This window comes from Pelmatolapia mariae, linkage group LG5 (assembly GCF_036321145.2).
Source record: "Pelmatolapia mariae isolate MD_Pm_ZW linkage group LG5, Pm_UMD_F_2, whole genome shotgun sequence".
NCBI lineage: Eukaryota > Metazoa > Chordata > Actinopteri > Cichliformes > Cichlidae > Pelmatolapia > Pelmatolapia mariae.
Window position 1 is genome coordinate 18,267,371 of NC_086231.1, and position 27,424 is coordinate 18,294,794.

The 27,424-nt window shown below is 38.3% G+C and overlaps 1 protein-coding gene across 2 annotated transcripts; it reads right to left on the reverse strand.

Moving 5' to 3' along the window:
- Positions 1 to 1,298: 1,298 nt before the first annotated feature.
- On the reverse strand, positions 1,299 to 26,643 carry slc6a11b (solute carrier family 6 member 11b). Of its 2 annotated transcripts, none has more exons than XM_063473976.1 (15): positions 26,349 to 26,643; positions 25,606 to 25,830; positions 24,885 to 25,019; positions 24,525 to 24,665; positions 24,276 to 24,357; positions 21,896 to 22,028; positions 17,964 to 18,098; positions 12,040 to 12,143; positions 10,733 to 10,857; positions 9,330 to 9,442; positions 8,377 to 8,514; positions 5,438 to 5,540; positions 4,664 to 4,764; positions 4,099 to 4,269; positions 1,299 to 3,606 (listed from the first exon to the last, which is right to left on the reverse strand). In XM_063473976.1, the coding sequence occupies exons 2-15, from the start codon at positions 25,814 to 25,816 to the stop codon at positions 3,463 to 3,465; spliced, it is 1,836 nt and encodes a 611-aa protein (XP_063330046.1). In that variant the 5' UTR covers positions 25,817 to 25,830; positions 26,349 to 26,643; the 3' UTR covers positions 1,299 to 3,462. The 2 variants fall into 2 exon arrangements, with proteins under 2 accessions (XP_063330046.1, XP_063330045.1); XM_063473975.1 differs by having other exon boundaries at positions 25,606 to 25,833.
- Between the last annotated feature and the right edge of the window lie 781 nt (positions 26,644 to 27,424).

Consider the following 27,424-nt stretch of genomic DNA (forward strand, 5'->3'; position numbering starts at 1 on the left):
GCAAATGCAATAGGAACATATAACTTATAAAAAAAGACAAAATGTCCATCCTGTACATGGTATGGCTCATCTTTAAAAATTATCTTTCTATAAACACATATACGCTTTAAATACACTTAAATATCTTAATGACTTCTAAATGAATACTAAATATTATTTTGAACGGTGTTAAAAATCCACCTTTCAGGGTAAACCAGCCATAATCACACAGTTTCTAAAAGCAAATAAAGTAGAAAAGAAAAGGCACTTTTTGTTTAAAGTAAATATTTGCCTAAATCACGGTAGATGTTATGAATCTAGCTCCCCTAAATAGTGTATAGGCTTCATTTTCATCAAGATTGAACCAGCCATCTAGGAGAAATTCAGGAACAAACATTTAGACATACATGTGCTACAGTCATTATGACCTTGCAGTCATTGACCTGACCATGCGCTGCTCTCAATACTATGGTATTCGAGAGTCTATTGTGAGACCGTCTGTCTAACAGCTAAAAGTTTAGCCCCAGTTGTGTCATGCAGCCGGAGAATAATCCCAGCATCTGCAATTGCATTATACAATGAATAACAGAATTGCAAAGCCGTTACACATTCAGATGCAAATGAAAAAGCAGCATACACTCATTTACACAGTAAATATTAAAAAGTACTATATTAAACACGCTAAACATATAAGCTTTATACAAGGTATAGTGATGAGGTACTTTTTGTTAACAAGAAGCAGTCGTGCTGTGGAGTAGCATGATAGTGCAAGTATTGAATTCACTATTGTTTTCCACAAATGTGTGTGTTTTGATAACACACTGGAATTGTGGCTGGTGTGATCTCATTAGTAGTTAGTCTCTGCTGGGTTCATCCGCAATACTCATCTTTCCTTTCTTCAAACACTGGTCGAGTCAGAAAACGACTCACTTTGAGCCAGGTTCTGAGTTTTTTCTTGTTAAAAGGGAAGGAAATAACGATTATATGATTAGATCTCAGTAAGACGAAGCTATACTGGGGATTTTATGAAATGACACATAGAAGTAATCACAGTACCAAGTGGAACAAAGCTACTGGAGAGTGAGGGGCATGCAGTGATCCTGTCACTTTTTTGGATTTAGGAAAATGTCATCTTATCAGATCCTATCATTTCATCTATAAACTATTCATCACAGACAGAGGCAGTGAAATCCATTAGAATGACTTTAAGAAAATGTCAGAAGGAAGGTTTTTGTTTAGTGAGATGATATTAGAACAAGACCAAACTCTGTGTTTCGCTTTCCGTCATAATATTTATTCTTAAAAATGAGTAAGCAGACAGTTTGTGTGTCCTGTGAATACCAAAATGTTTGTAGAACAGTACAGAACAGTAAAACACCTTTCATTATATTTCTATAACAAGACCTTTTGAACATTTCAAAAGTCAAAACAAAGGACATATTCTTTAATATTACATCAATTCTTTCATCTCAGGAAACAGACCACATTTTTTTTAGAAATAGATGTAAAAATATACAATTAAAGTGATCAGTGTTAAACAGCAGGCTATCTTTTCTGATGCACATAACTATTAATTTGCACAATATCAGTGAGGAGGTGAACATTTTAGAACGCAACCACACCGGAGGGACCAATCACATCTTTAAAAGGACTTCACAGCTTAGACAGGAGGAGCTTCAGTCGCTACACACTTCCCCAATTTCCCTCGTAACGTACTCTGTCTCACACTTCCTCAGCTCATCAAATTCTTATTTCTTCCCCTGCTTTCTTTGCCTCCTCCTGAAAAAACTATAAGAGAATTTTTCATTCCCTCAGATGCTCTCCTCTGATTGCATTTTCATCAGGAAACAAGGACACAGGAAAGAAAAAAAGGGAAGTGAAAGAGTTGGACAAAGTAAGGAAGGGTAGAAAGATTACTTGTAGTCATTTGAGTGCTGACAGGATGAGCTTGTACTGGACAGAAATTGGTCTGAATTATGAGACCAGCTCATTGACCCCGAACGCATTTGCATCGATGACAGGGGTCAGATTGTGCTTTCACCCTGCAGTGGCTCAGACAGCGAAATTAAAAAGCTGTATATTTCTTAATGAGGTTTGTGTCAGAAGAAGTGTTTCCAAAAAATACAGCGATAGGAAGAGCATTGCCAAAGCATGAAAGTGAGATGACATAAAAAGCATCACAGTTTCAAGAACGTTATGCGATGAAGAGCTAAAGAAGTAAAAAAAAATGTGAAAGAAGTGGACAAGCAGAAAAAGAGTCAGAAGAGGTGAAAGCAACAAAACACAAGAAAACTGACAAGAGGGAAGAATAAAAAGAATCAGAATAGAAGACAGATGAGGTTTGAAATGCTCATCTGATGGGCCTCTACAGGCAGAGCGGGAAATAAAAATGCAGGGTTGGAAGCACATCTATCTGTCACTCTGTGTTAGGCTCAGTATAATTACTGTGAAATGACAGATATCCGTGACTTATAGGAGGGCGGCTAGAGGAGAGAGAGAGAGGTGTGTTTTTAGACTCAGCCTGCGAGTCACATAAACACACATCTATTTGTGGCCTGGTGCAGATCTGTAGCTCACGCTAGAAAATGAAACTATAACCAATGGTGTTTTTAATGTTTAAACCCAGGCATATTTTATATTGGCTTATTGTTTTTGAATCTAATCAGGGATAATTAGTTTTACCACAGAAATCTGCAAAACCCCAAATGACTTGATATGTGCTAACACGATAATCAATAACCTAATAATTCCTTCACATTATTCCAATAAGCAGAGTTTTTGCTAGTCTTTTTTTGCAACAACAATAAATTCAAGTAAATAAGAACAGCTCGACGATCAGAAATGGTGTGCAGGCCTCAAAGTCACAGCTGTCACCGATAATGTGAGATTTCTGTGGCAAAACTCTTGATGTGTAGTTTTACAAGGAAGGGTAACTGATGCCCCCCTACAGCCCCAGTACATAGACACCACTGAAATATTCTTTCTTAACAAGCAAAACTACTTAATATGGTCCCCAAACTGCTACATCTTAAAAAGTCACATTTGGGTACCTAGTACCTAATAGGGTGGCACAGCACTTTGCCAATAAATGTACAGTGAAAGCCTTGTACAACACAACACACTGGTATCGTTCTAAAGGCACAGACACTAGCGTGATCATTATTGACAAGGTACCAGGACAGGTTGTATCCATATAATGTCATTAAACTGATTTTAAAATATTATTGGTTAAGAAAAAAGCTGCTTTCATCACAATGTTAATTAAGAACATCAAACGTGTTATTTAAAGTTTGTGCAAAACAGACTACATAATGACATGATAGCTTTTCCTTTTTTCTTACATTTTTTTTTTACAAAACAAAAATAACACTCTGAGTCATTTGTTTCATTTCCTGTTTTGAGTAGTGGCTGATAATGCTGTTTTTGTTTGATGGACATTTTATATAGACAACAGGCAGCTTGGTTGGTCAGTCAAGCGGTCAGTTAAAAATGCGTTTCCTTCTCTGAGATGGTGGATATTTTCCCATCGGCCTTAAGTTTTGCATCGTTGGCAGCATAAGGACTCGTGGCAGCAAGTTTCCCTCTCATTTTCAGGTCTGGGCTGGGGGTGGTTAGCTTCTTTATTCTCTGCACAGAGCCAAAGACAGAAAGAGGAAAGATAAGAGAATATATTTCAATCTCTGGAAGGTGACACAGTAACACAGCATCAGCACCACTTGGCCCTAAATGCAATACTGTAAGTTTAAAACTGTGCATGTACTGCATTTAAAATCATTTTATATATTCAAATGAGTGTAATATTTGTAAGCTATTTGTAAGAGATTTTGGGAGATGATCCTTCAGTTTGGTGAGGTTTCACTATTCTAATAGGAAACAACCTAACTGTCTTATGTTTGTCTCTCTATATTTTGGCTCCATGAGACCTCAAGTAAAGAATCATGACTTGTTTCTTATCTTTGATACACATATTTGTATGATTTCTATAATAATAAAAAGGGTATTATATATACTGTATTTTTATGACTTTCATATCTCTCTGCTGCAAGATTAGCTCTATATGAGGCTGGTAAATTTGATTTCAGTATTTCCATTTGCATGTGTACCATATGTATGTTTTACCTCAGAGAAGGTGCCAGGAGTCTTCCAAATCATCCAGATAATACCCAGAGGGATGCAGACCATTGAGGACATGGCCATGAACCAGCCAATACCATAGCCCCAGTCAGGGTAAACGTAAACATTGTTGTACTTCAGTGGTTTGTATTTAATCAAGAAAAACAAGAAAATTCCCTGTGGCAAAAACAAAATTCAGTTTGCAAATGTTTCAATTTAGAATATGACATAAAGAAACAGCTTTAATAAATAAATTAAAGTTGCAGTACTGAAATCTTTGTGCATTGCTGTGCAAATGTGTTATTCAAAGTTATGAGTTTAAGAATATGAAAAACATCAATATTGTGATCAGCATTTCTGGGTGACACATGGCAGCTACACAATACGAACTCATTATTTGCACATGTGATAAAAATATAATGATGATCCATGTTGATTCAGTATAAAACTCCAGATCCATCCATATGTATCTTCAGAATTTTGTTTTTAATTTTTTTTTAATTTATAATTTTTTTAACATGGTACGTTGTTTGTGCTACTACAGCTCTTGAATTTATGCCATTGCACTCACAGCACAGATGCCCGGGGTCAGGATCATCCAGCACCATTTGATGAAGAAGACGGGTTTGTACCCAATCATGTCTTCAATATTAAGGTAGAATCTGTCACTACCTGAAAAAAAAAGTATGATTCAGTGACAGTTTCTGTGTGTTTCATAAAAATAATGATGTGGTTAATCTTTAAAGACAGTTTATGACTCTCTTAACAAGGTGGACGAAATCTAGTCTGAAACTTTCTATCAAGAAAGCCGAGATCAATTTGTTTTGCTTCATATCTGATTTATTGTGCTTATAATAGATCTGTCTTTGTAAGTTTTTGTCAATTTGTCAGCTTAAATTAGACTTACAGTAACATAATTGTATTGACATCTAAACGCAGGGGGGGAAAACATGTATATTGCTTATGTATATTTTATCAAATATACATGTATGCATAATATTTGAGTCAAGTAGACAGAAAACAACCTTATGTTTTAATTCAAAAAGCACAGAAAGCCACTGCTTTAGGGTTACTTTTATTATTATGTATCAGTAAAACGACTGGTGCAAAATTAAGAGAATGCTGCATGTGTTTGAGACCAATCTCCAGCAGAGGGCAGAGAAGAAATATTATTGCAGAGTGTTAAAAACATGATGGTTTTTGCAGTGCTGCAATCTGTGGCAGTTGCCCAGCTGACAAAAGACAAATGACTGTAATCTCAAGTGACAAAACGGGGAAGTGAAGTGAAAAACTGAAAACACTGCTTTGATATTTCAAGGTGTATAGGTCAAAACTCTTATCTTACCATACACCCAGCCGATGCATATGGACTCAAATATGGCTACGAACAGCAGACACATCCCGCTGGCAGCATACGCATCAAACAGCTGGAAGACGTACATCCCTCCCTGACAAGACAAGACAAGTGTCAGTTTCCTGTCAAAGCCCCTACATGTCAGACTCAGTTGAACAAAATCAAGTAAAAGTTAATGATGAGTGCATGATTATGGTTAATGGCAAGGCCTCAGTAGCAAACAAAATAAACTTGCAAACATCCCACACTGGTATTTTCATAAGGATTTGTCCCAAAATTTAATAATCCTACACAACAATAAATATTTTATATTTTAATCTTGCCCTAAAAAATACTCCAGTTTGTAGTAGGAATATTTGGGGAATATTTTAAAAGAGCCACTGATGGACACCAGCTATAATGCTTTTTTCAAATCTGGTTTGAGTCTGACTGAAGGATGCATTTACAGTATATTTGGTGCATTGTAGTGTAGTGTGTCAGGGATGACTGCATGGAGCCTCCCGTTCATGCTCTGATGGCCAAACTTGCACTGAGTCAATTGTTTGTGAATTTGTGCTAAAAAGCTTTAAAGATGACCACTGGGCTTCATTGGTCACCATAGTTGTGTTCAGGTTAATTTCAGTTTCCAAAATGTGTTTGTTGGTTTCAATTTAGCCTTAACTGCTTAAACATGTTTAATTGCTGTTAAGATCATATTAGTTTCATTGTTTTGTTCTTTTTGTTTTAGGTTGGGGGTTTTTTTACATTACAATGTATTGGAGTATTTGTCAGGGGTAAGATATAATAAGAGCAGAAAAGGTAATACACCACCGACCATTATGTAACACTAAAAATAAAACACTAAAACTAAAGAATTAATATTTCCTGCCTGGTTTTATGTTATTTCTTTTAGTAAACAAAATCTTTTATATTTTTTTGCCACTGATAAGTTTAGTTTTTGGTCAATAAAAATAAGGACATAAATTTGATAGTTATGTTTTTGAACAATGACACATTTTTTGTAATTATGCCTCTGTAGACTAGCACAGTGGATTCAAATTAAATGATTTAGATGTGATTGAGGTCTAGACTTTCACCTTGAACATTTTATATATATCAACAATTCTTCACTACATCCATTAATCTTTTTCTTTTCATCCTGCCTTGCAGCTCTTCTTAGTTTGTATTTCTCTCACATCTTCACATTTCATCTCGAAAGGTAGTCTTGCATTTTACCTTCCCCTGCACTCAAGACAAGTTATCAGCTCTTCCACTAAAAGCGTCATAAATAAAATCTCACATGAATCTTACAGAAGGTTACATCACAGCTTTTCTGTGCTAGTAAAGCTAAGCTAAGAATCGTCTCAAAATATCTTAGTATTGCACCACACTCCCAGAAGAGCATTTAAACTCCTACTCTGAGACATTTTATTCAACATACTTTTTTGTCAGCTTTTGAATAAAGCTTCTTGAGTCCCATTATAGGTGGAAGTTGATTAAAAAGTGATAAAACTTATACATAGTGGTAATAGGAAGGAATAGGCAGTAATAACAGAGGTCAATCAACTGAAAGCTCTAAGACAAAAGACTGAGAGAGAAAGTGCTATACTTTCATATTTTATCAAGTTTCATCCCCTGTGCCATTTCCATTATGGAACACTAAAGAATGGTACTGTACATTCATAGTGGAGATGGATGGAGTCCAGTGCAGACAGAAATGTGAAATGCTTTTAGTGGCTGAAAGAGGTTTTTGAAACAGATCTTCAGGTCTAAAAAGTACAGAAGGGCTGCAATTTAAGAACCTATCACAGGACACAACATTCATTTTTCCATACCTTCATAGTAGACATGAAAACATAACAGCCATAATTATTTAAATACATTTAATTGAAAGGGAAGGTGACGTGTAAATTCTAGAACTGTTGGGATTCATTATAAAACCTTGCATAACCATTACAAACATTCAACACTGTCTTCACTTCTGTATCATAAAAACTATCCGCATATTTACCATGTATAATTATCAGCATTATTTCAACATTTATTAACACATAGAGCACGAAACTTGCTTAATGCAAAGGAGTCTGACCATTCAAAGCAGTGGTAGGAAACTTTGCATCTATGTGCACATGTTGCACTTGCACGTTTCCCACGTTCACTGAAATGGCAGAAGAGGTGGAGGAAACCTCTTCCAGGTGCTCTTGAATGGGTCAGAGATCCAAACTCCTTATAGAAAGGCCCCAGCCAGGATTTGAAGCAGTGCTAACCACTCCATTGCTCTGCCACCATATCACTGTATCTGTATCAGATCTCATGTCTATGTCAAGGCACCATCTCTCAAAGCATCCTCTGACCTCTGTATGACCTATTTTCCTAATGTGCACCATATATAATCAGTCCTTGAGCTGTTTTTCTATTACACTCTTTGGTGGTTCCCTCCATGATCCTTCAAACAATAGCAGTAATCCGTCTCTGCACAATCTGCACAAATGTGGTGGGAACACAGATAGCTCTCACGACTGAATTAAGGTCTCCCTTGAGCTCTAACACGGCCGTCCCATGAAAAACACATAGACATAGCATGTACATTTTCCCAGTCTCAAGAGCCCCTCAGCATTTTCTTTGACTTGACTTACACTGGTGGCTCTGAAATTAATCTCAATAGATGCAGGTCAAACGTGACCCGTAACAGCAGTAAATTACTGCTGTCAAATGTCCATATGTATAGGTTTGTAATGGTTATCTAATGGTGTGTAAGGGTTATCAATAAAAGAGATCAGGCCACAATTAAAAACAATTAAAATAACAGGAAAAGATTCCTATTATCTACAGTGTAGCTGATTGGATTTCATGTAAGGAATGGATGGATGGATGGATGGGCAGGTGGGGGTAAATATTATACAGGCATTTAACATATGGGACATTTAACTGACAAGCTATAGCTATCTTACCTCCATACACATGATGAGTCCTATGAAAAACGAAACTATAGACATGCCTAGGATCAGTAGTTCTCTGCGATAGCCTCTCCGGAAGGTCTCTGGGTACATGTCCACCACAGCTGTCACCAAGCTCTCCACACATACAAACTTAGATACAAAAAACAAAACTGAAATTTACAGGATATACACTTTGATGAAAAAAAGACCATAAGGTCATTATATCATCATTATATTATACATCAACATAAACTGTAAAATCTTTGAGCAGGATGTGCCTCTCAGTATAAGCATTTGTGGTGGTAAACCAGAAATGTTTATACCTGGAAGTAACACTGGAACCAAAAAGTTGCACAGAGGGGGAAAAATCGCCAGATCTCGTTTTTGCTCACAATTAAGATTTGCCAACGTTTCATTGACATATTGTGCAAGTGCCAACATTTTACCTTCGTTTATTCAACTTTGGAAATACATGTTTCCTGCCAGAAACCTTCTGTGACCCAAATGTAACCAAAAACTTTAAAACAAAAAATTTAAACAACAATATAAAGCTGAAATCAATAGAGCATGTAATCCATGTCATGCATATATGATTTCTTCACAAATATTAAAAATTTGTAGAGGCACAAAGATCTCTAATTGTATGTGGCAAGGATACAAATTGTGACTGTTGAATTGAACGCGTTCCCTCATTTTCTCGATTTTCACTGTAAACTGCACTATGTCTAATGAGTACAAGCTGCTTGTACTCATTAGATACAGTGTTGTATGACCACATATTAGCATTCTCACAGGATTAGCAGGGTTGTTCACCCTCTTACTATGTCTAGATTATCAGGCTATCACACTAGAGGAAATAAGCTTCATGTGTTGTCTGCCAAGCTGTAGGTCTCAGCAAACCTTCAACTTTGTCACAAGCTTAAGAGTCAGCATTCCCAGGATATATTCACAACAGCAGTACTCACCTGACTGTCCAGGCCAAGGAAGATTAGCATCATAAAGAACAGACAAGCCCAGAGTGGAGACAGAGGCATCATAGTAACAGCTTTGGGATATGCAATGAATGCAAGACCAGGACCTGAATGAAAATATAAGAATACAGATTTCACAATTACAGGACTGCTGACAGTGTATCTGATAGAACAAGTATAAAATTATAACAGCAAAACAAAGACTGCTTGGTCTACAAAGAATTAATTAAGCTTCACTTTTTAGGATTCTGAAAAATTATATAGTTCCCAAAAATCCTACAAAAATGAGACCTAATGGTAGCATGCATTATGTGAACTGGGCTGATTCTTGTTGTTATTGTTGTTACAAATCAGACACTGCTTTGACTTTGGTCTTGCATCTAGCTGAAGCAGAGCAGCCATTGTAGAAAGGTGATCCTGCTTGTAGTGGTTATTTAAAGCTTTGGTCTTTTTCTTATCCTCAGCCAGTATTTTTTGTCATTGGGAAAATATTATAGAGGTCACAGAGATCACTCAGCAAACCACATATAAGTTTGGAACTGGCCAAGTCTTGTTTGGGTTCAAGGAAGTGACTTAAACTCAGCCATCAGAAGCCTTCTGCAGAGAACATTTCAGGATGCCAGACAGTCTAGTCAAAATTAAAGTGAATTTAGGACAAGCATCAGACTTTCCTTAAGTGGCCTCAAGAGGTCTCCTGCAGATGGCACTTCACAAGTTCATAGAGACTTCCTTTCCAATCAGATGAGGAGAACCCAACAGTGCCAAACGTTGCCAAAGTTTAAAGACAACAGAAGTGAGAATCTAAATGCTTTAGCAAATGAAATTTTTGAATATGCATAAATAAATGAAATTTAAAATGTGTTTCATATTTTCTCCCAATGGATTATTTGAAGCGCTTTGTGTAAAATGTCACATTATCTATTTTAAATTCAATCTACAACACAAAGTTTGCAGGTGACTAATCTTGGGATTATCTGATCCACTGTGAGGCTAACTGCTTGAACAGAAGAGCTGGCATGCTATTGCTTTATTTAGCACCCACATTTGGTGACTGTCCCAGAGAAATACATTATGTGAAGCATTAAGCTCTGTCCTTACTGTGCTCTAACAAACATTTTAAATTTCTCGCTCTGTCTCTTTCACTAAATCTTTCATACTGACTTGAATAAATCATAATGCGGTGGTCTAAGAGCCTAGGTAAAGAGTGTGCGGTTATATAACTGCGAGTGTTTATTCATTTTAGCACAATATGACGGATGAGAGCACAAATGCTCAGGTTTTGTTTTTGTTTTTTTAATCTGCAGTAGCTGCTTAAGATCGAGCACATGATTTCATTACGGTTTTGAAAGTTGGTACTTTTCAGAAACATGTCATTATATTGTGTTTTGTTCTCTCACCAGATTCTGCAACAGCTTCGATGGGAACATTTTGTTCGTAGGCCATAAAGCCCAGCACAGAGAAGATGGCAAAACCTGCCACAAAGCTGGTGCCGCTGTTCAGACAACACAGCATGATGCAATCCCTGAGTACCAAGACAGAACGAGAGTTAGAGATCACACTTATTGGAAGAGTTGTTATTGCAGCTGACACTAGAAGCAGCACAGACAGAACAGAAACGTGTTGCGTAATAAAGACATACTAAAATGATACATTATTTACTAATACATAAATTCTTAACATTCGCCGTTTACCCATGGGGCTTTCTTCTTATATATTAACCATTTTGGAAAATCAAGATGGAGGTACATTTCAGTGCTGTTTGTGTGTTTTTCTGTCAGCATCTCCAATATGAAATCAAGAGACTTGCTAGAAAAGTGTAGAATAGCTAAAGACTGCATGAAACTCCCAATATTTGGGATGACCACCTTTACTCTTCAACACAGATACCTCTGTTAGTCAAGCCTTCTTGTAATTTCTTTAAGTAGTCTTCAGGAAACAGTTCTTCAGGCTTCTTGAAGGACATTTGGTGTTGGCTGCCTTCAGTAATGTTGAGGTCTGGGCTCATGGGAGGCCAATCCATGACTGGTGATGTAATTCTATCTATGTATGCTTTTACTGCGTTGTATTTTCCAGATGGTATTGCATAATTTATTAAAATCTGAGCTAGTTTGCTGCATTCATGCCATCAGTTCTGTGTCAGGTCTCTGCTGGATTATCTGCTATTTCTGACAGGCATGACTGAAAAAGCAGCCAATGTCAAAAGAAAACAACTACCAGACCCTCAGAAAGACTGCAAAATGATGGCTCAAAACTATTTAAAAAATGACAAGAAAGTCTGGCTCCATGGAAGCAAAATATAAAGAAATGAGAGGTGGCATTTATCTGCCACACTGACCTGTTGGCTTCAGCTGTACTAGGAAATATCTCAAAGGAAATTAAGCACTCTGGCATTTCTGAGTGTCTTTGAACAGAGTTTGGTCATGTAATAGAGCTGCCACTGACTTTCAGACCAGTTTGTACAGAGCACAGTTAAGACAAAGTGATGTAACTTAACACATGTGCAGTTGGAAGTTTGAAGATGGCTGTGTCTGGAAAGTAAACGGTACCAAAGGCCAAAGGGATATTGTCCACTTTATCCCTGTGTCTCACATCCTTCTTAATTTGTAATGTGTTTATAATCCTACTGCATGATAGTGGCTAATTGTTTTCTACTGTTAGTTTTATTTATAGACAGACATCCATCAACTGGAATTTACATTCTTACCTGTAGCAGTTATTGTTGTAGGCATTATAACTTCCCAGCGCAGTAAGACAGCCCAAACAGATGGCATAGGAGAAAAAGATTTGTGTTCCTGCATCCACCCATACCTAAGTACCAAAATATACAGTATGTGTAGAAACAGACAAGATCAAAGAACAAAACAACATAAAGTGTTTCTAAGGTGTTGACAAAAATTATCCAAGTCAATATACTCTGCTTTTCTAAGGACGCTCATTTGCCACTAAATATCCACAAATCAAACATCACCATCATCATCACCATCATCCTTTGTGATCCTTTCCAGTCTTAGTGATTTGTAAAAATTAATTAAACCACCAAATTAAATTGAATAGTGTATGCTTTCCCATTTAAATGAGATCACCATGATATACCTAGGGGTCATTTATCTTCTCTAATGAAACTTTGCATCTCTTTTGTTGCACTTCATCCACCTTTTTTTAATCCTTTGTAATGAAATTATGACTCAGCTCAAATGGAGTCTTTCCCTTCAGACAGACAGGGAAGCAGCATGAATTATGAATTAAAATCCTAAAAGTAGCCCAAAACTTTTTTCAGAGGCTCATTATTTAAATTAAGTTCACTACTTTATACAGTTTGGAGGGATTTGAGGTAGGGAGGGTAATAGAAGCTTAAATTAAGCAATGAATATTATTTAATCTCTCTAATTGAAACAGATCTTGACAGAATTAAAAACCTAAAAAAGACAAAGTGGCTAAAAAAAAACCCACCAGACCACTCATGTGGCATTAGAGCCAGATAACTACAGGTAAGTACCAGTTGTATGGTGGTGAGGTGGTTAGTCAGTCACTTTGGTTCAAGTAGGCAACATGTCAGCAACTATCTAACACAAAACAATCGTACAATTTTGCAGATGTCCCAAAAGAGTGAACTCAATTAACCTTTGTGATCTGCTTAGATTTCCTCCAGCACCTGAAGCAATAACCAGCCTAAAAAAATCTCATAGAGGACAATGGATTCAGTAGCTTGTGCATGTTGTGGATTTTAATGAAATGCCTAGATGATTAATTTCCAAATAATGTGCTGTGGCACAATGCTATGCAATGGGGCAATCATGTGTCTTTTTGTCTGTATCTGTACATGTTGTGTGAGAAATTGGCTAATGACACATGGACAAAAGGGTCCTTGGAAGAAACATAACTTAATACCTCAAACAATTATTGGATCTGAACCAGAGGATGCAAGGCCATTTGTTCAGCTGAGGTATGTCCTAGTGAAGAGGTCAGACTCTTAAAAAAACAAGCTGTCATGCTACATCTGGATGCAACAAATGGGCTGTCAACAATGGTTGCCAATATGTTTAAAAGAGTACTTTGGGACTTGTCTGAAGACACAGAGCCTATTCTATATATATATATATGAATGCAAATGAACTTTGAAATTTTGGTTTGCCCTTTAATGTGCCTTGGGCAAAAGTTCTTATTTATCAAATATCAGCATGATAGGATGAAAATAGGATGAAAACATCATTGACAGTTCAGTTTTTTTGTGCACAGGCTGAAATGATCACTTAGTTCAAAGTTGACAGCTACTCTTACTTGATTCTGGATGAACCCACTCTTAATTAAACCTCCATGTTGTCCAACTCTGTTGTTTTTATAAGCACTAATACAAAGGCTCATTTATGTTACCTGGCAAGCTTAGTAGAAACTGAGAGCTTGATCATTTACCATCATCACCTCAGAAAGTCTTGGAAATTTGCATACTGTACCCAAAGTATGTTTCTGGCAAAGTAGCCAGTATTTCTCTTAACTATAGTTTTAGTTTCCCAAACTTACTGTAATGATAAAGGTGAAACAATAATCTCACGTTTTCTGTCACCGACGTTTTTTGTCATTTAGGTAGGAGGGAGTTTTGGTCTTTAATCAAGTAAAAATCTCCAAATTCCAATGTGGAGAGCTTACTCTATTATTGACTTTATATTCTCTGAAGAAAGAAAGTTTCCCTACTCTCAATTATTTTAAAAAGTTTAAGTCTTTCCATCTTTAGGCTGAAAGGCAACTTTCTTGGGGCAATTTTAATGCAAACGATAAAGTTTGACAATGTTAGTATATATCTGATGGGAAATACATCCAAAATAGTATTTGATCATTGACTAAAGGGGATATTTACATATGTACAATTCATCAGTGAGAAAGCTTTAATATATGCATTATGAAACTAGTTTGTAGTGGAACACAGGACCCCAGAAACCCAAGGATAGCATGGGGTGCTAGCGAATTCAAACTTAATGCAGCATGGCTCTTTGAAAACTCTCTCACATCACCATTCAGCCACTAATCTCATTTCCCCACTGAGAAACAATTAACAAACGCAAGGTCTTCGCTCCCTCCTGGGAGTAACCACGGTAACTTCTGTGACCTCACAAACACAGGACTGTTCCTGTGGAAGAACAGGCCTTTCTCTCCTAATGTTCATTAATGTTCCCTTTAGTTCAACCTCGGCTGATGGCCGCACAGTGCAGGGAAACCTTGAAAGCCCAGGCTCAGAGAGAATCACTTGTTGATGTTGTGCCTAATTTGGCCGGCTCGTGTTTGGTTATGTTGAGACTGTGGCTCCAGGAAACTTGTCTACTGTGTGAAAGCTGGATGACATTGGCTGTTAGATAGTGCTCTTGTAATGTAAATGTACCACTCTTGGTGTCCTTTACAGCTCCCTCTGCTTATGAATGATCTATAGATTTTAACTGAGGCATTAAGACATGAAATTAGATTTTATGTGCCCCTCTACATCTGAGCCAGGCATTATTAAATGGAATTTCGTTCCAGAGTATTATCACAATCTATCACAACTGCATAAAGAATACAGACCTATAACAATTAGTTATTAGTAATTATTAGTTATCACTTATTTCAGTCCTTTATTTTACCGACATGCATATTGCTGCTGTTGTGCAATAACCTTTTTACCTTTAAATATGAACTAATTCGAACTATTAAATGATTTAAAAATGTTTCTCCAAAGCTGATATATAGTAAAAAAAACAAAACAAAAACAAAACAAAAACCTTTGGACTTTGGAGTGCAAACAAAGTACACCCTGATTACTTCCACAGGAATTAAGAGTATGTGTAGCAGCCAGATGCTTCTAGTCAATTCCACTTGATTAACTGATCATCAGGAAGTGTAACCACCATTATAAAAGCAAAAATGTGGTCAGTCCTATTAACACAAAGCCACAATTTTCCCAGGAGTGGACACCCTGAGATCAAACCGTGCAGTGCTCAGAGAAACTGTAAAATCTAAAACTGAGACTCTGGAGGAATTAGTGTGGTAATTGTGTAAGGTCATGACAGTACACTTACAAAAAAAATTAAAATAGGTATGACTATTTGGAAGGTTCACCAGGAGAAAGTGTTTTCTCTTTAAAAAGATCATGGCAACACAGCTTAGGTCATTAGTCATTAAGTTGACTATGAATTCATGTATTCCTCTCTATACCAAAGTATTCTACAGTCAAATATGTGGTCAACTGTTCCACAGCAGCAGGGAAATGATCCTAAGCATTCCAGCAAAATCTACCTTAGAGCAGCTTTGAAAGTAAAGAATCAAGGTAGCTCAGCCAAAGCCCAGACTTCAGCTTGACTGCAATGCTGTGGTTGGACCTTAAGCGAGAACCTGTACATAAACAAATGGCCACAAACCGAATTGAAGCAACACTGTTGCAAGCTACCGAATCATTGAGTGTAGTTCGTTTTTCACAAAACTGCTTAGAATTTTGTGAAAACTTTCTTTTCACAACTATATGCCTGACTAGTGAATAGCAGTGTATTCTTTACCTGCTTATAACAACCATTCATCTCTTGGATAGCTCAGGATCCAAGGATGTGCAATGTGAAAATTATCTATAATATTTTGGCTAAAGGTTTTTTACTTTTACGTCATCATTTTGTTTTTGCTACTGGAGGTCATCATTGAGTCAACAAGTTTGTTAACTGTTCACTAGCTAGACCTAGTAGATCCTGTCATAAATCTCTACTTGCAACCTCACCCTAAATCCTGTGAGAGGAGCTAGGAAAAAATAGGGCAACAGCTGTACTGCCCCAAAAGTGCAAAAAGGAGGGGTGATGCACAGTGCAGAGTGGAGGGTGATTGGGGGAGACAATCATTAAAAGAAAGGAAAGAAGAGAAATGTGGAAGGCACAACAAAGTTCAGGGGTGTAAAAAGAGAGGGCAACACCCAGCCACACACACTTCACAAAGCTTGTTGAACAGAACAGAGCCCTCATTGTTCCCGAGGAAGCCAGTTTAACATTGGTGTCAGAAGTAATGTCCTCTGGCAAAAACCAAAAGCTTTCTTTATTACTCTTCTTGCTCTCCCTGTGCTGCTGGATGTGTCTTTATTTATCTGTCCTCATCCCCTTAATCTGTCACAATTTATCTGTTTCACTGTTTCCTTTCTCTTATTTTAATCAGTTTACAAATATAACTATCTTACTGTACCTTACTGTACAGCAGTTGGAGAGCATATCAAATAAATAAAAGAATCAAATCAGATAGTTTGCTTTTAGTACTATATAGTGAGCTTAATTGATCATGGGATACATTGGTACCCTCAAGATAATAATTATATGGAAAAACAACTTGTTAATTAATAAAAATAGGGTTTATACACTACATTACATCATCCAGTCCATCATAATGGCATTATACTGTATGTTCTTAACACCTTTTCTCGCCAACATGTTGTGTGAAACAGGCTGGTTTGTTGGTGTATAGTTACAGATTGAGGGAAACTTTAGTTTAATTACCAAGAAACAAATTTTCTTTGTTATCACATTCAAGACATCGCACCCGGTGTCGCTATAAAGAGTGTAAAAAAGGTGTTTTGTCAGGACGGGAGTCTGGCAAGAAGGAAAACATCATATTGACACATTTCGTTTCCTGAAATGCTGTAATATGTTTCCAAATTGGGAAGTTGGAATAGCTCTGTTTACCTATAAGCATGAAGACATTATGTTTAAATATCACAATCACACTGAAGCCGTGTACTTACTATCTATCTATCTATCTATCTATCTATCTATCTATCTATCTATCTATCTATCTATCTATCTATCTATCTATCTATCTATCTATCTATCTCAATTTGTGTTGTCATGACCACCATCCAGTGACATTTTCTAGCCCTCTGTTGCCAAGTGACTTGAACCATCTGCCTTTTCCAGACAAGGTCAAGGAGTCTCCATTTATGTGTGCTTGTTTGTGTGTTTGTGTCTGTATCTCTGTGAATTCATTGTATGTTAAAGCAACTCCCTCTATTAGCACCAAATACTGATCTTTTGACCATAGCCAAGTCTTTCGATCAGGTTTTCTGACCTGACCTTCAGTTAACCCGTCACCAGAGGAAGTGTCAGTTCAAATTATGCCACTGTCACTAAACCACTAGATTTAAATGCATATTTTTGCAATATTTAATCTAAACAGTTTTTGCTGCAGTTGTTTTGTGCAGAGTAAACAGAGTTTTTGAGGTAATATTGAGAACAACTAGTAATAGGTGTAAAACAAACTGCAAACACTCCTTATGTTTGCAGTAAAAACACTTCATATCCTTAGTCTGCATAGCCCTTTTTGCCGTCTTTAATTTAGTGTCCTCAGGCTGTAACTAACCTGACTAAAACGACTCAGTGCAATCAGACTGATTCCATTGATCTGAATGTCATACTGCCTTGCCAAGGACACAAGTATAGAATAAACTTGGGACAGTGATAAAATGATGTCACTCTGTCACTGGATTGGATCCAGAAAAGCAAGCAAAGATTACAAAAGAAGCAGTATAAAACTTAAGCAGTTTTATACTGCTCTAGATGGCACAGTTGTTAAAAACAACAACAGCTTCTGCTTTCCATATTTAGATTTTTGCAGAGTTGCTAGTGAAAGACAGCCTACCTGAGGGTCAGAGAGTCGTGAAATGTCTGGGTAGAGGTAGAACTTGATACCATCGAATGCTCCGGGCAGCGTCACTCCCCTGATCAGCAGGATCAACAGCATGAAATAAGGAAAGGTAGCTGTCACATACACAACCTGTGGGTATAAACATAGGCATATGCAAGCATATGAGTACAGTGTTACTGTCCAAACATAGTGAATTGGATTATTACATAACATGAAATGATGTCTACAAATGACAGTTAAAACAAAAAGTCTGCGAACGACATTCTGAATAATGCTGGCCTGTGACAAACATGGCTACTACTCAACGACTCATTGTTTTAGAAGTGCATCAGAAACTGATATTGGGAGACAGTATTCTGTGCAACAATAACACATCACTGCTCAGATCTAAAGGTGAGAGGACATGACAGCAATCTAAACAACAATACCTAGACAGGAAAAATTGTGGCAAAGTAAGTGAGGAAAATATTCTTTGGGATAAAAGAGCAATTTATTTTTTCTTGGTGCACACAAACATAAAGCAACAATGTGCTGCAATGTGAGCGCTACAACCAATTTTTAACGCTCACAAATTTGACTCGAAAAAGCCGTAAAATCTCATAAGGCTCAATGAACATATATGTAGTGAAGCCACAGAGCTGGTTCAGACACTGCGTCATACACACTAACACGTCCCACTTTCCTCAAGTTATATGCCAAACACCCTCTCTAGATTTGGCACTGTATTTAACCTGCAAATTTCCCATCTCTCCCTCTGAAGGATTCATGGTTGTATATCAAGGTGAAGACAACAGAATATAGGACAATGTGTCCTAAATACAAAGGACTTGTGTGGAAAATATTAGGCCGCTGTTTAATTACATAATAGCGCACTCAGTGTGAGGTCAATGAGAATCTGTGGCCACAAGTACACGTTTAACAGAACAACCAGTGAGCCATCATGCTGCTATGTTTCTATAATATAGTATTTTGTATAAAATGCACATTTTGTTTTCTTTCTTTCCAACACCACTTCATATTTAAAGAAGAAAGGGATGGGTGAAATCTGACCGTGCAATGCAAACTCTGTTTGCCAGCAACCAAGCTGCTCTCAGTGCCAAAAGACTCCAACCTATAGAAACATCTGGAAGTAATTTCTTTTTTAAAACTAGCCTACTGCAACCACCTTGTTTCAGTTGTGGTAGCTACCTGGGTTATGTGCCACTTCAGTATCTTCGATGGACTATTGCTGTGTGATTTTTTACTATTACTAAAGGCTACTCGCCACCGAGCTAACATTGTTAGCTGGCGTTAGCTGAGATTAGTTCATAGACTGCAGACTGTTAGACTTGATGGATAGCATTAACAACCTGCTAGCGGCAAATAATCATGTGCAGTTCTGAAAGCAGTCTATGAACTAACCTCAGCTAACAATATTAGCTCAGTGGCGAGTAGTCTTCAGTAATAGTAATAAATCACACAGCAATAGTAGTCATGTAGTTGGGAAAAGCATGGCAATATATTAAGTAATTCAAAGTATTCAGGATACGTTACTCACATTGAGTAACTTAACAGAATACGTTACAAACTACATTTTGGGGCATGTATTCTGTAATCTGTAGTGGAATACATTTTAAAAGCAACCTTCCCAACACTGTAAGTAGTATGCACGTCAGCACCTGAAGAGTGCTAACTTTCAGGTCAGTTGTTTTTATTATATAAAATAATTCTCTAATGCAGTAAATCAATATTATTGAATTATGCGGGGCAACACAAGTTCATCATAACTGTGACAAAGTGTCTACACATTTAAAACAACCTGTCATACAAATTTGCCATTTACATAGTGATTAATTGGGCAACCTTTACAAAACAAAACAAAAAAATCATTGTGACACATAAATTGAAGGTTTTTGGGAACATTAAAGCTTCACAGCTTATCTAAGGTGGGGTTTTTTTGGGGGGGGGGGGGGGGGTTCTACAAGAAACTGCAGTTTCATTTAGTGCAAGAATACATTCATCTGTAGCATCTTGCATACAGTAGCTAGCTAGCGTCTGCTAATGCTCAAACCTACACTCTTATATTATTGAACTATTCGGGTTTTGCAGAACTGTGCTAGACATCTCAAGACTCTTAGAAACTCACTGAACAAAGACTTTGGCCTCTTGGAAGGCAGAGGCGGGCAACATACATCCCCTGGCTTTTTGGCACTCAGTCAAAGTCCAATTGAGGAGAGAACAGGACAGAAGAGAGGCAGGCCAGGAGAGTGAAAAGAAAAGAAGGCTCCTCTGGCCCCATCTCTTAAACAGGAGAAGCCCACAGGAGTGATGCTGGCAGTGTGGGAAAATGTGCTTCTCTTGGACGCACGCGCAGAAGTGCATGAGTACGTGCACCAACGGACACACACTCGCAACTTTATTCACAGCCAGTGGGTGTGCACATACTACAGAGGCAAATTGTAGAATTCACAGATACTAAAAACCAACTTGTGTGTGTGTGTGTGTGTGTGTGTGTGTATGCGTGTGTGTGTGTGTGTGTGTGTGTGTGTGTGTGTGTGTGTGTGTGGTTCTGGTACAGCAAACTTCTTAATCAAACTTCAGAGAAGTTCATTTCATTTCTGTGTGGCCGAATGCAACTGTGACTCAGTCACTGTGAAACTGAAACCGGAATCAAAGCTTAAATACATGAAATCCTAACCAAGTGTCTGTTCGAACAGCAGCAGCATCCATGAAGCTTAATGAGGCTGACCACTTTAAGCTCTGCTAATCCTAGCGTGGCCCACAAGGAAAGTGTGGGAAAATGTGCCTCCTTCCCAGCGGATCACTCCTTTAATTTGTAAAATAAAACGATTACACATCCTGAACCTTCTCTCCCTCTTTCTCTCCATCTCTCTGGAGATGAAAAGGACAATATTCAATCTCTCCATGAACTTTTGATGCTCCGCATGCTCCTTCCCGCTCACCACGGGTAAACATTTAAGCCACCACAAATTTACTGGTCAAACTTGCCCCTGCCTTGCCGTAAATCTAACAGGAGGGCTTAAATGTGAGAATGGCCGGCAAACAGGGCCAACAAAAGCAAACAGCTTAGCAGAGTCGGAACTGAATGGTCTGTGGAAAAGAAAGCGCCCCTCTCTTGCGACGAGTGAGCTGTGGTTAATTTTGCATAGCAGAAGGGAGAGAGAGGCAGCGGAGGCGGAGGCTGAGGATATACTCTGCATGCTCCTCATGAATGCTCTCCTTTCCTCCAGTGAATGCAGGAATCAATCTTGGACCGGCTGCTAAAGCCCAGCCATGAAGAAGCATTCTCCCCTCTTACTTCACAGCCAAACAAAAGACACTTCATGGAGATATAGGCATCGTCCCCCTAGTTGTTTTTTCCCCAGTCATGTAGAATGTGAACCCATTAATTTTTCCTCACACACCTCTCCTCTTTTCTCTTGACTCTCTTTTTTCCCTCTCTATTTCTCACTTTATCTCTCTACTCATTCTGGCTCACTGAATCTATGAGAAGGTTTTCAAGGGCTGCTGAGCACCCATAGCCAAGTCCTTACTGTCCTCCCCATGGCTGCCAGAGAAAACTCAAGGCAAGTGTGATTGGAGGAAAGGTAGAAGTAGGTGGTGTAGACACCTCTTTGTCTCGCATTTAATGGAGGGAATTCATTTGGCTTCCTGTGGGAGAGTTTTCTCTTAGGACCAGAAGGGAAAGTGTTTTATCTTGTGGCTGCTTCAGTGGGGCTGTTTAAAATTAAAACTGCCCCAACTTACAAACACTAGAGGTAGCATAAAAGCAGAGTAGCATTCAAACACATTACTACACACAGTATTACTATAAAGCCTTCACATTTACAGTTTCAAATAGTGAGACACACTATCAAATACAAACATTAACACACCAACACATTAAGGCACACATAGAACACTAAACATGTATCACTTGTTCTCACCTTGCCAGTTGACTTGGGTCCCTTCCAGATGCAGAAGTAGCAGATGAACCAGGCCAGAGCCAGACACATAGCCAGCTCCCAGCGCATCCCTCCCATGTGCTCGATACCATCTGATATCTTGAGTACTCTGCGTCTGATTTGACCAAGAAAACACACAGTTGCAGACTTGGAATTTGACTGAGTTCAAATTCTTGGATGATACGAGCAGGAGTCTAAAAACTTTGCAGGGAAGACGGAGCAGCATCGGAGAGAAAAAAAACAATGCCTCTGCAACCTCCCTGAGACCAATGCTGCCTTTAAAACTAAGCGAGCAAAAACAGTAGTGATTGCTGCTGTTGCTATGCCAAATTTCAGCTAATGCATCTCCAAACTCAACTACATGTAGCAAGCCTAAACTTTACCTTCACTGTCATGCTCAGTTTCAGATTGCTTGGGTAAATTTTGAATAGTTGCAACAATGCAGTGTATTTTTCTCTACTTAATCTACATTTCTGCTAAGAAAATAAAATTAAATAAATATTTACAGTGGACTCTTGAAAATGTTAGGACAACATGGGAAATACTGCTTTACAAACTGCTGTCCTCTCTTTTTGAGTATCACAGGCCTTGTATGTACAGATGCCCCTCTGATAGATCTGCTGGAAAACTTACATAACAAACCAGTATAAAAGCTGTGAGCATTGGAGGAAATACATAATACATCAGCAAAGTGGGTGGCACTGTGTTGGCCTAACACTGTATGTACCTGCAACCCTGAAGAAGAAGTTTTCATGAAGAAATTTTAAAGCAAGGCTAGCATTATACTGACTTAACTGTCAGTATAATGCTAGCCTTGCTGCTAGTCTGCCCTCAACTGCCTAACCATTGTGGGTACTCAGTTTGACACCACAGGTACACTACAGCTACTGCAACTGGTAAATTCTATACAAGCATCACCTTTTTCTCGCAGTACATATTACATGGTGTAATATGTACTGCTAACACTGGATAAGTTTTATTTATGCTAAAACTTATTGCGATATGCTAAACGGTGTGGGTGCAAGATGCAGAGCATGTTATCAGCAGTAATGACACCAGAGGTGGGGAATCAACAGTGTGTTTCCTGTTTGTTAAAACACAGCCAGGCAACAGCATTGATAAAGGATGAGAAGCGGGAGCCGAAGCCACAGAACTACATGGTGCTGCCAAATCTTTGCCACCGAGTTCAACCCTGGGGCTCTGACCAGCCATTGATCATGGTGACATGTTCTTGGTGGTCGGCCACAGGCTAGGTCCAACACAGCCCCACTGTCCTTCCCTGGTCACCCGAAAGGGCAAGATGTGGACACTAATGTGTGTAAATAAAGTTGTGAGGGGTCTCAGATGTGTTGAAATTGTTTAAATCGGTCAAGGGTGATTCATGCTGACGTGCTTTTGTTAGTGTGATACTCAGTATTTTTGAAGGTTAAATAATAATATCTAGTAGTTTTGAAAAGTTCAGTATGGTTCAAACCAAAGCTAAGCACTCCAGGTATCCTTAAATAATACTGTACCGCTATGCATTTTTTTCTATTCAAAATTATTAGGAAGTACTAAAAACGTGTTATTTTTGGAGTCCTTTCAAACTCTTCTTCTGTAATCTCAGCTTTGCATTTTAAACTATAGGGACCAATAATAGCATTTTTTTATCAAAAATTTTTTTTACAGAAAATAAAATACAGTTTTTAGAGGCCTAAGGTTTGTTTATTCTGTACATACAGTACAAAGCAGTAAATCTTGGCATATGCTGAACAAAGCCTGGTCAGATTCTATTTTTGCCAACAACATGGTGGTTGGCTATTTGGCCATGTCTTACTCCTGGGTTCGGTTTATGTTCCTGGCTCAGATCCGACATTTTCTATGACAGTTAAGTTGGTCGTCTCTCTCAATTTGAACCTAACCACAATCTAAATCTAACAGTTTTGATCAAAATATGCTGTTTTAAAAATATTCTTAAGTAGGTTGCCCGTTTGATTTGACCCAGCAGTGTAAACACAGCTACTGGCAGTGAGACAGGAAGTGTGGTCAGCATTACACACTGACAAGGCCTGATCTGTTGCCACACACATGGCTCTAGCTGGGAGACAGCTGGCCAACCAGGGCCTGCTGACACACAAATATGAAAAGGGCTGACTAATTTTCGGGCGTAAGGTTAGTGGGGGCAGCAAAAGAGTCTGGAGCTGTCAGTGGCTCAGCGTTTGAAGCATATGGCAACATTAAGAATGGAGGGGAAGAGCATTGCGTTGAAGATTGCCTGAACTGACAAAGGATGGTGTTAGAAGGCAAATGGTGATTCAGTTAAAATAATGAGGTTTTGCACTTGCAAGCAGATGTCAAAATATAGAAATAGAAGTGTACTCACTCCCAGAACTCAATGACTGGAGAAGATGCATTAGGGTTTGTGATGTTGGTGGCATTTTCTCCATAATAGTCAACACAGTATTCTGTAAATACACAATAGGTTATCATGTTGAAACCACCATGCAGGTGTATGTGTAGAGTTGGCTTTGCACATCAAACCTAGAAGGTAATTTCTGTTTTCTTTCCTCCACACAGGTTCGCAGGCGTATTTGTTTTTCTAAGAATTTGCTCCACTGTTATTTCCTCCTACCTGTATTCCAGTAGTGCCCACAGCCAGCCCACGGCAGCTCAGTGGTGAAGCAGTTGAAGAGGTAGAAAATGGCCCAGGCAAGGATCACTATGTAGTATATGTTTAGATGAGCTTCAATCACCTGTGTTGCATAGCCAATGCCTGAAAAGGAAACGTGAGGCTGATAAAAGATGCAAAGAAAATGCAGGTAATAGCAAGATTTATAAATGACTGCAACCTTCACTGCTCCAGTGGTTATAAGGCACTCATAAAACAGGTAACATTTATCAGCCAAACTAATGTGTCTTCCATCGGCTTTCTCATCAGTTGTTAAAGTCAAGCGCATACTAGAAGAAACATATCAAGTGTGTGTTTTCTCACCCTCAAACAGTGGGCAGACTTTCCTCCAGCAGGTGATGCCTCCCTCACTGGTAAACTGACCCAAAGCAGTCTCCAAGAAAAACACGGGGATACCACAGCAGATGAAGAAGATGACATATGGAACAAAGAATGCACCTTGTAGACAAATAAAAACACACACAGTACATCAATATATGCGATCTATACAAGAGAGTAACACGTCTGTAAGAAAAACAGATCAAAATTCCTGCATCAAATGCATCTATGAAAAAAAAGAGTAAAGGGCAAAACAAACAAATTCCCATGAAGGCACTCATTACCGTGCCACACTCACACTGCAGGATGACATTTTCAGATCATGAGGCAAAGCCATACTGTGCAGTCTAATGGTGCCTAATGAGGTAACCTGCCTGTTATTGACAATATTCTGCATAATAGATGATATAATAAATCACTCAAACTACTTGCCTGTTTAATTTTCATAAAGTGAAAGTTCTAACTTTTCCTATAATGCAACAAAATAAATAGAATTAAAAAAAATAACTTGTAGGTCTTTTATGGAATTGGTTTTGTAACTTGAAAAAATTAAAACATAGTCTCAATCTTTTTTTTCTTTTAGTCTGCCTTCGTGTAAGGCAGTTGCTTTTATCTCTATTTTTCAATATATAAAATTTTATATTATATTTTTAAAGAGCAACTTTATTTCCATCCCACTACCCCTAAATAAAGGAAAATTTCTTGCCTCCTCCATTCTTGTAGCAGAGGTAAGGAAACCTCCAGACGTTGCCCAACCCAATGATTTCTCCAGCCACAGACAGGACGAATTCAATCTTGTTGTTCCAGTGGCCCCTCTCATTGTATCCCCCACTGTCTAGGCTGGAGCTTGACCCTTCCGGGTCTCTGCCATCCTCTGGTTTTCCGTTTATAACAGGCCCGCTCTTCTCAGCTGTCATGACGCTCCAGCAGCCTGCTGAGACAGAAAAAAACACAAGCAGAAAGAAATGAAAAAAACAAAACAAAAACAAAAAAACAAGAAAAGAAAGGTGACAACATAACCGGGACTTTAAACGAATTCAGCTCTCTTTTTTCCTCCATCTTTAATTGGACATCTGAATGAGTGTCCAGTTTGTGCAAAACCACGCCCATCTCCCAGCGCAGACTTAAATAATACGCGAAGGCTCAAACCAAGTGAAAGCTGTCCAGTTAATGATTGCCGCTCAAAGGCACTTTGACCACCTGCAAATCTAGAATAAACCAATAAATAAACATAAAAAAAGGCTGAGTGTTAAAGCTATCGTCCTCTTCAGCAAAGAAAAACTAACGCATATAAACGTCACAATGACTCAAAATGAAGTTACTGGATAGTTAGCAGCACAGTAAGTAAAAAAAAAAAAGTCCAGCAAGAAGACAACAAACGTGGTAGTTAAAACATTCTGGCTCAAGTATGAAACTTTCTGAAAATAAAGTCAGAGTGGCTCTACTTACCAGTCTCCTATGGAACAATGTCTAACCTCCTTTTTGGCTCCCGCGATGATGCGCACTAACAATTGCCTTTACAGAGCGCAGGATGGTTAAGCCTGATCAGGGGGGTGAAAAGAGGCGAGAGGGGGCAAAAGAGGAAAAAGAAAAACAAATCTGGGTCCGCGTTGAGTGATGTGGTTTTGTTAAGTCTCGCGTCTATATAAAGGAAGATCGCAGACGTGGCAGAGCAACGGCTGATCTTGCACCAGGCGATGGGTAACCTGCGACTGCGCTCCCACTCTCCGAGCGGTCTACTCTCAAGCGCCTCTACTTGGATAAAAGCCATTTGGTAACCAGTCTAGCTCTCACATCAGCGTTACCACGGCACAGGGAGCAGGGTGGCCATAAGGGGAGATTGGACAAGCACGAGAAAAAAGTTGGGGAGATGTAAGTTTAGGGATGTGGTTTATAGTTGAAAAATAACCGCACTTCCAATACTGTTTGTCGTGTGACTACTTTAACAAACAGAGAACACACGCATGTAAATCCATAAATGGGATCAGGGACGATCTGGATTATTAATTAGCAACTGTGTGGATAATTGGTGGTCTACCTTTATGAATAAGTGGAAAAAAAAGCTTCCCTCAAAGATTAACAAGTGTTCTCGTTCTGCCAAATATCAGCAGATTTTTAATATTCTGGGTTGTGAGCCACTGCACGACAGAAAGTTTCTATTTAAACTTGGTTTTAAGGGAACGGTTAATAACAGTTAGTTAATAATACCCTATAATAATTAAGCAATAAGACAAACATACATTGCCAATCACTTTCAGAGAGCATCTACACACCTTTAAATAATTAAAATATAGTTAAAGGTTTTTTTTTTTTAAATTAAAGAACGTTTGATTGTCACCCTGTCTTGGTCATATATTTTTGATTGTCACGTAATACAGAATTATTATTGCCCTCTATCACAAATTTTTGATAAAATTGTGTGTGTGTGTGTGTGTGTGTGTGTGTGTGTGTGTGTGTGTGTGTGTGTGTGTGTGTGTGTGTGTAACAACAGGTTAAACAGTTCTTTTACTTAAGGTTTTTGTTGG